This window comes from Oenanthe melanoleuca, chromosome 2 (genome assembly GCF_029582105.1).
Source record: "Oenanthe melanoleuca isolate GR-GAL-2019-014 chromosome 2, OMel1.0, whole genome shotgun sequence".
Taxonomy (NCBI): Eukaryota; Metazoa; Chordata; class Aves; order Passeriformes; family Muscicapidae; genus Oenanthe; species Oenanthe melanoleuca.
This window is the reverse complement of record NC_079335.1, coordinates 70,992,842-71,005,098: the sequence shown is the minus strand read 5'-3', so window position 1 is coordinate 71,005,098 and position 12,257 is coordinate 70,992,842. Positions and strand designations below refer to the sequence as shown.

General features: G+C 36.5%; 1 protein-coding gene across 4 annotated transcripts in view; it reads left to right on the top strand.

The window, feature by feature from the left end:
• Positions 1-12,257, top strand: part of CTNND2 (catenin delta 2) — a 511,553-nt gene that overhangs the window by 338,158 nt on the left and 161,138 nt on the right. For all 4 annotated transcript variants that reach the window (XM_056485067.1, XM_056485066.1, XM_056485065.1 and 1 more), the window contains exon 9: positions 11,955-12,087. In XM_056485067.1, the coding sequence (XP_056341042.1) occupies positions 11,955-12,087 (133 nt within the window). The remainder of the gene's footprint in view (positions 1-11,954; positions 12,088-12,257) is intronic.

Sequence of the window (12,257 nt, the reverse complement as noted above, 5' to 3'; positions counted from 1 at the left end):
AGTGTTGCCGACAGGGCTTTACTGCATGATCATCTTTTTTTATGCTGAAATGAAAAACCATAGAAGAGGGACATATTTTTATGAAACAGAGAAAAATAATTTCAATAGCCTATATAGTGATTTCTCCCCTAATAAATAAATAGCACCAGGTATAATATCCTCTATTGCAGAATAGTTCCATGGCTTTTCCACAGTGAGTTTTAATGAAATTGGATATCAGTTTCATTTTTATCAAGTTATATCAAGAGCACTGTCTCCTATGTGAATTTGTATTTGCCATTAGAAGAAAACTTACGAACAGCAAGTATTGACACAAACCTAAAAAATCTCAGACCTTTCCCATTTCCAGCCTCCCTTGTGTAAATAACACAGCTGAAAATCTGTGAACTTTGTCATGTTTGAAATGGTCTTTGGAATTTGCAATAAGAATTTGGAATATGAATTTCAAAATCATACATATTTGTCCTAACATGACAAAAAGTGAAAAATTAAAGATGTGTAAAAATTTTTTTCTCTTTGGAGGATTTTATAGCTGCAGTTGATGCTATCAGTTGAACACAGAGAGGAGAGTTTTAAAGTTTGAGGGAGTGGTGTTGTCCTTTCAGTTCCAATAAGGAAATATGGAGGGAAAGATTACCAAAGTCTGAAAAGAAATTAGCTCTGAGGTGAAAAGGGGAAGGTACAATTCACAGTCTATACTTCCTGCTGCTGGAAAAATATATTGCAGTGTGTCACTCACCAACTAAATTCTTGGATCAGTGAAAGACATTGGCACTGGAATTTAGTATATCAGATGAAAAATTCACCCAGAATATGTTGCATGGAAATAAGTACCATACAAGTAACAACTAAGTAAAACATGAGTAATTCATTCTTTTTCTGTCAATAGCTGAACTTCCACTGGCTGAGGAAAGATTTTTGATAGATTGAGGCACATATTTTCCTTTAATATATTCAAGTTTCAAAGGCCTCTTTAAGATATTGATTCTGATTTCCAAATGACAGATCCTTGGCAGTGTATCTGTCATTCATTAATATGGGCAATTGCCCTGAGTCAGTACCATGATTATTGTCTCCAGTGGATTTATTAGATACATGCAGTGTTTCACAGTTCAGCTGGAAACGTTTCTGTAGAAGTGCTGTACAGCACATTCTGCAGCCTCATTGTTTTACTCAAGAATAGAAAAGTAACGTCCCCATTGTATCCTGACAGGATGGCAATTAAGGGAGGAGCTAGTTTTCCCCATTCTAAGGATATTTTACTGTGAGCTGGATTTTACTTGGGTAAAACTATCAAATATACATGTGAGATGTTTAATTTAGGTTCATTTAAAAGATACAACCTACTTCTGCCCTAAACTCTGAATATCTTCCATGTAATTTTTTTTTTTCTGATTCAGCTTTTGCATAATTTTAGTAAGACACTTCCTGGTTTCAGCTGGGATTCACTGTTCTTGATCTGCTTTTTTTTGTTGATGCTTCAGTTCAGGGTTGTGGTGTTGACAAGCACTTGGTAGTACTTTAACCACTGACAAACTCATCATTCTTCTGGCTTTTGAAGCACTGTGAAGACTCTTGGTTATACTGTGGCCCAGAGATGAGAGGCATTACCATGCTAGATAGCCAGCTAGAAATCATCCTTTCTCCATTTACTTCCCCCTTTAAGTGCTGAAGTACAGCTGTATTTTCTTAGTATTCAGAAAAGGGGGACATGTATTATGTTATTTGATGTATTGAGTAGAATAGGATGAAATCAAAATACCCAGTTCAAAACAGAATACCAGTAACAAAAAAGCACTTATTCTGAAAGAATGTATGACAAATATTTTTAAATTATTGTTATTAATTATAAACTATTATTGAAATTGTTGTTAGTTTATATCAATAGAATCTGAGATTGATTTAAATTCAAGCCAATTGATGGCTACAAGAAACCATCTTTAGCTTAAGCAATAGATATGGCAGCATCCATGCCAAATAGCAGGAGGGTCAGAGCAGTCGAAGGTTGGCTTTGGTAGCCCAGAAGGTCTCTCCTTACCCTGTACTCCCCTGAAGTGCTGTCCAGATTTTCTGCATTTTTTATATACTTGAAAACCTTCTGCAGTCAGCTAACAGTGAATCAGTCTCTCTGGGTTCTGGGAGTTCAAAACCAGGACTGAGGATTTAACAGCAGCCCTTTTAACTTCTGGCAGTTTTTTTTTTCCCTCTATCAGAGAGTCGTGTAAGCACAGTCTCTCTTTACCCATGCCTGGCATAAAGATGATGGTATCTATGTACTGCATTAGGAGAGCTTCCTAGAATTTCTACAAAGCTTAGAAGAAGATGAAAAGCATGTGATGGGAAGTAGCAATAGTATTTGAATATCACTACTCATTGCTGTTGGATATTTTTCTTCAATCCAACAGCTTTTATTTGAGCAATTTTTTAACAATTTAACTGTCCTGTTACTGACTCTGTGAACTTTCTGGTTCATGAATGTCAAGTGTGTCCTGCATTATTGCATTGTTTTGATGGTTGTACATTGAGGTACATCAAGCCAGCATGCAGGAGATCAGTTTTTCCATGCTTAATGAAAACTGAAATAAAGGCAGCACAGGAAAACCATTACCCTGTATTTGCCTTTGACAAGAAGATCAATTTCAATTGCATATTTAGTATTGTACAGCTTGCAACTTTAGTGAACAGAATTAGTTCCTCAATTTTTCCAAAAGACTGAATAGGAGTCTAGTTGTAAGAAAAGAAAATGAATACTCTTTGTTGTTCCTCTTTTTTAAAATTCATTATGAGAAATTTATGTAAGCTTTTTTTCTTGGCTTTCCAGAGTTGGTGTTTCAGGACAAATTCTGGACTTGCCAATTTGTATTTTTTTAATCAATATCTTGAGTCACTGTTAAGTTTTACTGTTTAATGTTCATTATTAAACATTAAATGAATGCTTCTTATGAAGAGTTTGCTGTGTTCAGGAAGACAGAGTGCTGGAAAGTGTTGCATAGATAAGAATGATGCCTGGTATGGATGTGTGGGGATGAGAATGGTATGGATTTTCACTGTCCATCAAGAAAAGAAGGCAGTAGTGCACTCAGTGGAGTAATCACTAAGGACTGAGATAACACAAGATATTTAGGATCGAGACTTTCTGTTAGTTTAGGTTAACACCTTTTCCTGGCATCCCACCTCAACTGTAAAAAGTATTTCTGCAGCTTGTGCTTTGTTGGACTTTCCTATTTTCTGCTATTTGCACAGATAGAAAACACCTGATTTGTGGTGTTGGTGGTCGCTGCTTTCCTGTGGCAGTCCCCAGGTTACCCAGGCAGTGATAAGTCCAAGCTTTACGTTTGAGAACATGAGTGAAACATCCAGTTTCATTGTTTCTTGATTTGCCTAAACCTTAAAAAGCTTGACTTTGTCACCCCTGCTGGGAAAGGGTAGAAGCAGTTTTCCTGTCACTGCTGTTGAACTTGAAATCTGGAGGCAGAAGCTTGATCAGGCATAGAGAGCAGCAGGGAGAGACAAACCATGTGTTGTCATGTCCCTTATTGTGAAACTTGTTCTGCTTAATAGCACAACATTGGAAAGCTTTGACTGGAGAGAGGTGGAATGCCTCAAAACCTTTTGGGAACTTTTTGTGGTTCTGGTCATTTCAAAAAGCAATGTGGATGCTTTGAGCCTTTCAGGGAATATTGCTTGTACCAGCTTCCTCTCCTGCAGATGAGCGTGGTTTAAATCATTATATTGGTGCTGTTAGGCTAATGTTTAAGTGCTCCTGCTGCTTTTTTTTTTTTTTAATTTTTTTTATAGCTTTGATGTTTAGGTGTTATCATACATGTAGGGAAATAAAATGTCTTCCTCTCTAAAATGCTTCTTCCATTTTCCTGGGGAAATCAGGGGCTTGTGGAGTAATATTTGTTCTATAGAAAGGATACTTTTCCATATGGCTATATAGGAGCAGAGTCTCAAAAGCCTTTTTTTTTCTCCTGTTGTTGAAATACAGAAAGGTTTAGGTGCCTCTGAGTGGGAAGAGCAGTTCTAGAAAAGGAGACAACTTTGATTTACGGGTCTCTGGAGGTGGAAAACCTCTCAAACCTCTGAGAAAGGCATTAAAGTAAATAATTCTGTCTGACAATATAAGTCAATGACAGAGTCAAGGCTGGAATCCCTTAGGTCTGTGTACTGTTCTAATCTCCTGCCTATGTTTCCACCTTTCTGATCTATGAGGAAAATATCTGCATCTGTAACAGCAGTGCTGCCATGGAATAACATTTCACAATCTCCTGAAATCTGCCCTGTGACGTGTGAACCTGTGTAGATGGAAGGAGGCCAAGTGTAAGCTGGTCTCTCAGGGAAGGGTTAACTTGACATATTTTCACAGCTGCAATGTATTAAGCTACTGTAAGACACTTTTGTAGTAGGAGGTCGGAAAAATGTTATGCATCACAGGGAAAAAGAAGATAAATTAGGCAGTTTAAAGACATCTTGGTAGCTTTCACTAATTTGCCTCTTGTTTTTGTGGTGGCAGTCCCTGTATATGCAAATACCTGCAGAGGAACAGTTCAGCTCAACAGCCCCAGAAGACAAATATCACTTTCTAACTAAAACAAACTAAACAAAGCAAGAAATATGAATGGCAAAGTAAGAGGTAGTCTAAAGTACTGAAGTCCCTGCTCCAAACACACTGTCTAGAGGAAAGATAATATTGTACCAGGTACTGAGGGGTGTGGTTACCTCACAGGCAGCTGTGTTTTTTGTTTTGTTTTGTTTCTTGTTTTGTTTTGTTTTGTTTTTTTAACAGGCAACCTTTTTCATAAGAATAAGAAATGCAAACTCACTCACAGGGTGTGAGAGAATTAATATATAGAGCAGTACCAATATAGAGTGAATAATTATTTCATAAAGGTTCTTAAAAACACTTTCATTGAAAATACATTTGTAAATTAAATAAGGGTAACTTTAAGTAGATAATACTTATACCTCTGAATATAATCATGTTGTGTTGAAGACAGTAACCTGGAGCTGTAAATAGTAACATATGGTCCAGTGTTATTTGTTAATCTTTACGCAGCTGAATCATCTTTTAAATCTTTTCCTCTTAAATTAAATGTTCACAAAAGCTAAATCAGCTCCAGGCCATTTTTGTTACAGTGAAGTAGTTTTCATCTTGCCTCTTCACATGCTCACCTCTTAGGGCTTTTTTATATTGTAAAATCTAAATAACAGAAGAGCAATGCCTTATCAGAGAAAATGTAAAGGATACAAAGGCAGAACTGTGGGTAGGTATATTTGCCATTGTACAAGTCAGTTTTAGCCCTTTGCTGTATTCAGGATGTAGTTTTTTGAAGTACTGGATTAACCCTGAGACCCCAGGTTTATGGTTGTGTTAAAGACCTGGGACATGCTGAGCACCTCCATCGCTGCTTGGCAGAACTGGACAAGAATCCTGTGCATCTGGTAAATCACATCCTTGTCTGCAGCTCATTAGCAGGCACAAATACATTGTGAAAACTACATTGTGCTGAATCTGTGCTAGCACTACCGCATGGCTGATTTAGTTCAGGCCACATGAAAACATAAACCAAAGAAAATGTCATAACCCAAGAGCAACATCCAAGTTTTTGGCTGGAGTGCCAGCTGTTTTACATACAGTCATATTAAATTTGAAAAGCTCTAACAAGAGCAGCGCTTCATAAAGTGTATAGAACTCTCTTAGAGGAAGAAAAAAATGGTGAAGGTTTGCAAGATTCCTGAGTCACAGGTTTGGTGAGATATTCACATTCAGTCTGTATGATGATGGATTACCTGTGATCAGCCTTAGTGAGCACCCCACACAGGCTACAGTTTTCAGGTTGGAATAAACAATAACATATTTCTTTGTTTCATAAGAACTTAACATATTTATTCATAGAAGATACATCTTCAGTGCCTTTTCTCTGTCCTTCTGGTGCTTCCAAATTTAGACTAAACTATGTCAGATTATTTTGTCCATTACTTTTCCAGTAATGTTTGGCTTATCTAATTTGAAAGGACAAAAAGAGAAGTGCAGGGAGCTGTCTGCTGATAAGGGTTCATTTCTGTCCTAAGGGGTTTGCATTGGGCCTAACCAGGCTATTACTACATCTTGTGGTTAGTTATGTGTTGTTTGTGTCACCGTGGATCTGAGGATGATGATCAGTTGCTTTTTACTGTACACTCCTTTAGCCAAGTTTGACTGGAGAAGAGAGTATGCTGAAGGGTTTTGAGGGTTTTCCAAGGTGAGAGGAACAGAGATTGATATATCCATTTTATCTCCTAAAATTGTGTGCTGAAGTTACCAAGTATTCAAATGTTCCATTTTCAAAGCAAATAGAGTAGTTCTGCCTCCTCTGAAACTGTAGCAGATCATTCAGAGGGGCTCACAATCTCTGCATACATGTGTATGCATATACATGGAGAAGTGTGCTTGAAAAAGAGAAAGTACTTCAAGGAAGCATTTCAAATTTAACTCACAATAAATTAAGTGTTATAAATCTGTGTTCTCTTGTGTTTGACCAACTGTCAGAGAACCACAGAAATACAATAAGGAAATGAGCTGTTAGATGGCTCCTTCCTTTTTATATCACATTCATTTTCTTTGGATTATGTTTAAGTAGTCTTGATTTCTTTTTCTAGCTGAATTTAACATCTTATCTTTGCTTTTTTTAAATGTACCAAGAAAAGTCCTTAGAGAAAGATTCTTGTAGTATTGGTATATTGCCTTCCAAATATTTTAATATGATTTAATTTTTCCCTTTAAACATAGGAGCTAGTTCTTTGATCTTCTCTTGGCTTTTGATTAGTTCTCTTTGTGTTTGATCCTGAGCTACATGTAGTTTGTTTTGTTTTAGTGCTACCAGAAAACCATTTTCACAGCTCTCCTTTCTGAAACGAGGGAAAAGAGATTTTCAGACCTTATTTATTGAATTGAGAGAAGAAGCAAACAGAAGGGTCTATGTCTGTAGGCATAAATTCAGCAGAAAGTCTTTTAGAGTGGAATTAGCAATGCCACAATGTATATGAGGTAAAAACTGAGGAAATACCCTTGGCTTGGGTTGAATTGCCTTTGCCTTTGTGTACCACTTCATATATGAAAACCTTCCCTTCACCCATTTAAGGTTGTTTCACATGCATATTAAGACAGCCAGGAACACACAGACGAGTTTGGTTTAAACAGTCTTGTAATAAAAAATTGTGCATTCTCTTTCTTTGATAAATGCTTGGTGGTAGTTCAGTCTTTGTCAAGCATATGGTTCTTTATAGCGGGCGTCTTCACAGCACTGCCTTTGGGGAATGCTGCGGAGACAGGAATAGCTCTGGGTGTCAGTGCTTGCCTGTGCCAACTGCCTGATCAGATGTGAATGTTCTGCTCTAATAATGTAAATCAGAAATAAGAACCCAAACTCTCGTGAGATTCACTGTGACCAATGGCTGGAGAGTAGACAGAGCCATCACACCTGCTCTTCTAATGCTTTGTAGAAGCAATCAATATCCTTAGTTACCAGCTGGAGACCTGTTTTTTTAAAAAAATCTCATTTAGTAGCCTTTTTAAAATCAGTGCAGATATATATGTAAAGGATTTTTAGTTTTGCTTTTCTGTGTACCATTAGCATTTTCAGTAGCTGCAGTAGAAAATTGTGGCATAATTAAAGCAAATATTCAGATATACTACATCCTCTGTGTTCAGCAGCTTCTCTAAGTGAACCCACAGAGCCAATACTGTATTACAAACAGTCTCTTTTAAGTTTGCACCTCTTTTACACTCTGGCACATGTATGTGATATGGTAGCAGGAGCAGGACCTGTTTTCAGTGCATTATTGCCAAGACAGCCTGGATTTGTAGGTGCTGCCGCTTCTATGTCAGAGTTGTTGTGTCTCGTGTAGAGCTCCTTGTTGATTCTCTTCAGTTGTTCCTAATAAGATGTAGCCTTTTGTGATTACTATAGGCATTTATATTGCCAGTTTACATAGAGCTTAGTGTTCCCCTTTGGGTCCTCTTCCACTCCTGGAGCAGTAGTCTGGTGTAATCCATGGAACATCAGCCTTAGTCACCACTTCAAGCTAAAAACTTCTACAGGATTCAAAATTATATCAACCCTGCAATCCTAGAGCAGTTTCTATCAAAGAAAGAAGGTTGGAACACCTTGGTATGTTCCCATCAGTCTCCTCAGATGAGGACGCTTCCTGGAAAAGAATGCACTTTTACAACCTGCCAAAATATTTGGAGTTCATGGCAAATGCTGCTTTCCAGACAGACTGTGAAATTCTTGCACAGCTGGGATTCTCTTGTGGGAAAACTCACACTGTCAGCAGAAGCCTTTGTCTGACCTAGATGGATTAGTGTTCTTTATTCCAAGGAAATCATAGGCGAGTGGCAGATTAGCGAAAAATCTTGCATGTACAGCTACTACCTTACTTTTCATTTTTGGATCAGCCACACAGATACTTTGTTAGCAAAGTGCCACACACCTCCTCAGATTTACTCCAGCCTTCCAGCTTGTTTCACCATCTGTGTGGATTGCCTCACTCAGATTTTGTAAGCATGGTGATGTTTTAATAAGGGACACAAGCTTAGATAGTGTTTGTTTTGATTGTTCACTGTGATTTCAAATTCTGTTTACTTCTTCTTTATAATTTTAGTAAATGTGAGTTTTGTCAATTTGCATGTGGCACAATATAAGATGTTTCACAGAAGTCAAGGTAGATTGGATTTTCATTAACCTTCTACTTTCCTTTAATCTTATCTCTGTTGAATACCGACCCTACTGCTTTTTGTTGGTAGAGAGTAAAAGATCACTTAATTCCAGTTTTCTCGTACTAGTTGTTACTTTTTGTTTGACTGTCTATTTAAATACATATTTTTTGTCATTTAGGCAGGTATTCTTGGAGGCATGGCCTGGATATTCCCCCACACCTGTGCAAATTGTTCCATATACATTTTGTGCCTTTGTCTTTAAGGAATACCAGTCCTCCTTCCTTCTCCAGGCCTCTGCCGCCAGATGACTTTATTAAGTAGCCTTTCTAACTTTTCATAATTGAGCTAAATTTAAAAAAAATCCATATTTAAATTGTTAAAATAAATGGTTATAGAGCTGCAGACTTGCTATTCTCAAAACAAAAAATCCTTTCTCATTCTCACTTTTTTCTACCTATAAAACAATTATATAAAACTAATGAAAAATTTAAACCTCTAGAAACTACTCTTTCTTGCCCTGAAGGCTTCTAAAATTATCACAATTATTCAGGCAGCCCTAACTGTTGACAGAAGTTTTTGTTTGTTTTATGTAGATACTGTATTTCATTTAGAAACTACTAAAAATACAGTCATCTTAGAGACCATCTGCTTAAAATGATGGTGCATACTAGGGCTAAATTTTTAAACTTTTTTCCCTGCTTTGTTCGTTATCTCTCAAAAAACTGGTTACATAACAAACTCAGTATTCAGTGCTAAAGGTTTCTTTTCTGAATTGATTTTCTACTTACATGCAATGTGCACACCTCTATTTGCAACAAGTATTCATACCTCACCTGTATGCTTTTTTGGGAGATCAGAGGGTAAAAGTAGGGAGAGCCTTGTTTTTGTACTTAATTACCATGTAAAGACTGCAGGTTCCTCAGAACAATTAACTGTTACTTTGATGAAGGGACCTTTTTCCTTTTGCCTCCTCATTGCCTGTTCTGTTCTGGATTCCAGAACATGAGGAAGAAAAACCTGAGCTGATGGTTAGAGCCCATAATACACTACTGCACATAATAGGCCTTTTGTTTAGTTGGGGTTTAGTTGATTTGTTTCTTGATTGGATTAAGTAATATACGTGTTGGGAAAGAGGAAATTTCCTTTTGGAGAGAAATTGTCAGTAGAAGTTCCCACACTTCAACAAGTAGTTATTTGCTGTAAAACAACTAATGCCAAATGTTCCCCGTTGTTCTCTTGTCATCTGAACTGTTTTCTTCTGGTATGTTGTATGAACTCCAAAATACCCACACCTGCACTTGGCATCTAGGATAGAAAATGAGAATAAATTAGAAGCAGAAGTATGATAATTAATTTGTTGTCAGTAAGGTTATTGGATTTTGCTTTCATTTCTTATTTTTATGTAAACAAAAATTCTGGAAGATGTCTTTGGTTTGTTTAGGGCTGTTTCTATAAAATGGAGGACTAATAGTTTTGAAGAACCTTTTAGGAAGTGTTAACGTTGTTAATTGAAAGAGAGCAGATGTAAGAGGAAGCTACCCTATCAGATAACATTGTTTTTATGATCTCTAGAAATTTAATCATAAAAAAGGTGCACTTAACCAGTGAATCTTTTCCTTTTCACCTGTTCACAGGGTCATGGTAAGCTGGAAATGTGATGTTCACAATCTTCGGCTACTGAAGTTTGTAGCCTTCCCTGATACCTTTTGTAAAGTATTCTGACTTTTCAAAATATCAATTAAATGTTAGAATCTTTTTGAACCTATGCAGATGTCTCTTGCAGAGATTTATGAAAGTCTGTAACATCCAAAAAGTCATTGGAATAGTCCATATGTGATTTATTGCTACATCTTTATGGTTTCTTTGTATTAAATGTTTAATGTGAATTTTAGTATTCATAAGTTAACTTACGTTTTGTCAGAAGAGAAATAACCAAATGAAATTCTGAGTGGTTTTTTAACATTTCATATTCATATTCTGAATCCCCATGAAGATGCAACTGTAATGACAACTCTCAATCTGGTAAACGTCATATATGAGAAGAAAACAGACAATCTCTCTGTTCTGTAGCAATTCATTTTTACTGTAAATTGAGTCTTCCTTCTCTGAAATGTCATGGAGAATTGTTGTATTTAAAGTGTGTTTGGGACAGATTGGAGAGTCACTGTGAATTCCCCTAGTGACGTATACTTGGTCTCAATGCAGAAAAATCCCTGTATCTTAGGAAGGAGACTGGTGATCAGGATTATTTTATCCAAATATTATAGCTGGACTCTGCAACAGGTCTACTAGGGTTGCTTTTTTTTTTGTCAGTGAGGTCCCAGATGATCAATATCATGGTAACTGCAACAGAGAACTCTTTTGCAAGTTACCTCTTTTTCCCAAGTTACCTCTTTTTCCTCATTTTCCTCTTTTAGCTTAAACATGTGCCAGTAGATGGAAGATGATCAAAATATTTATATGGCACAAAAAATAAGCTCTTGGGGAAGAGGCCTGTGATAGCTAATTATATCATGCAGAGAGGTGCATGTATCTCTGGTTTTAGGGACACAAAGTCCAAAGCCATTTCCATGAATGATTTTACCCATAAACCCAGAGTGGAAAAATTCACCTGAAGTGACAGATTGATTTTAAGTTCAGGTCTGGAAGCTGAATAATATGTACTGGGACTTGTTCAGCTTGCTTAGATTAGGTCCTTTTATATGATGCTGATGATGTTTCATATTTTGTAGGATTAAAGTAAAGTGCAAAGATTTGAGTGCTCAAGTAGGGTCAGAAATGTGTAAGAGTTTTATATTGACTGTATCTGGAAAAAAACCCAAACAAAAGGCAAAATTGGTTATTGCTTTCTATATAAGATAGCGATTGGTATTGCATAGAGATAGCAATAAGTAAAAAGGACTATTTTACACATTAGCATTTCATAGCTAACCATTTATGGTGATATGAGCATGTATTTTCTTTCTTATATTAAGATTTCGTATAGCCTTTTCATTTAAGAAACTTTATCAGTCAGAGAGCTGATTCCACAAAGTTACTTCTTTTAGTTATACTTTGTATAAGTCTTTTTCCAGAGAAGTACAGTTTGAAATGAAAAATTACTTTATATCGAATTGTAATGTTTGCTTTGATAATAATGGAGGAAAAATATTTTATTTAGACATTTCTGTCTTCTTTGATGACCTAACTGTTGGCACATTTATCCACTAATAGCAGAATTTTTGATGAATCTTTTGTATTTGCTTTCGGACAGAGAGTTTGGATGGCGGGATCCAGAGCTTCCAGAAGTTATACAGATGTTACAGCATCAATTTCCCTCAGTACAGTCAAATGCTGCAGCCTACTTACAACACCTCTGTTTTGGAGACAATAAAATAAAAGCAGAGGTAAGATTTATAAACCCTTTTTCCAGCAGTACTGTTGTCTGCTATTTATCATCAACAATTATTTATGTGTGCTTTAAAAAACTTGAAAGAGACATCATGGATATATACCTGGACCCATTTTTCTAAAGCTGTCACTTAAGTAATTTGTTACTGTTACAAAATGTAAAAAC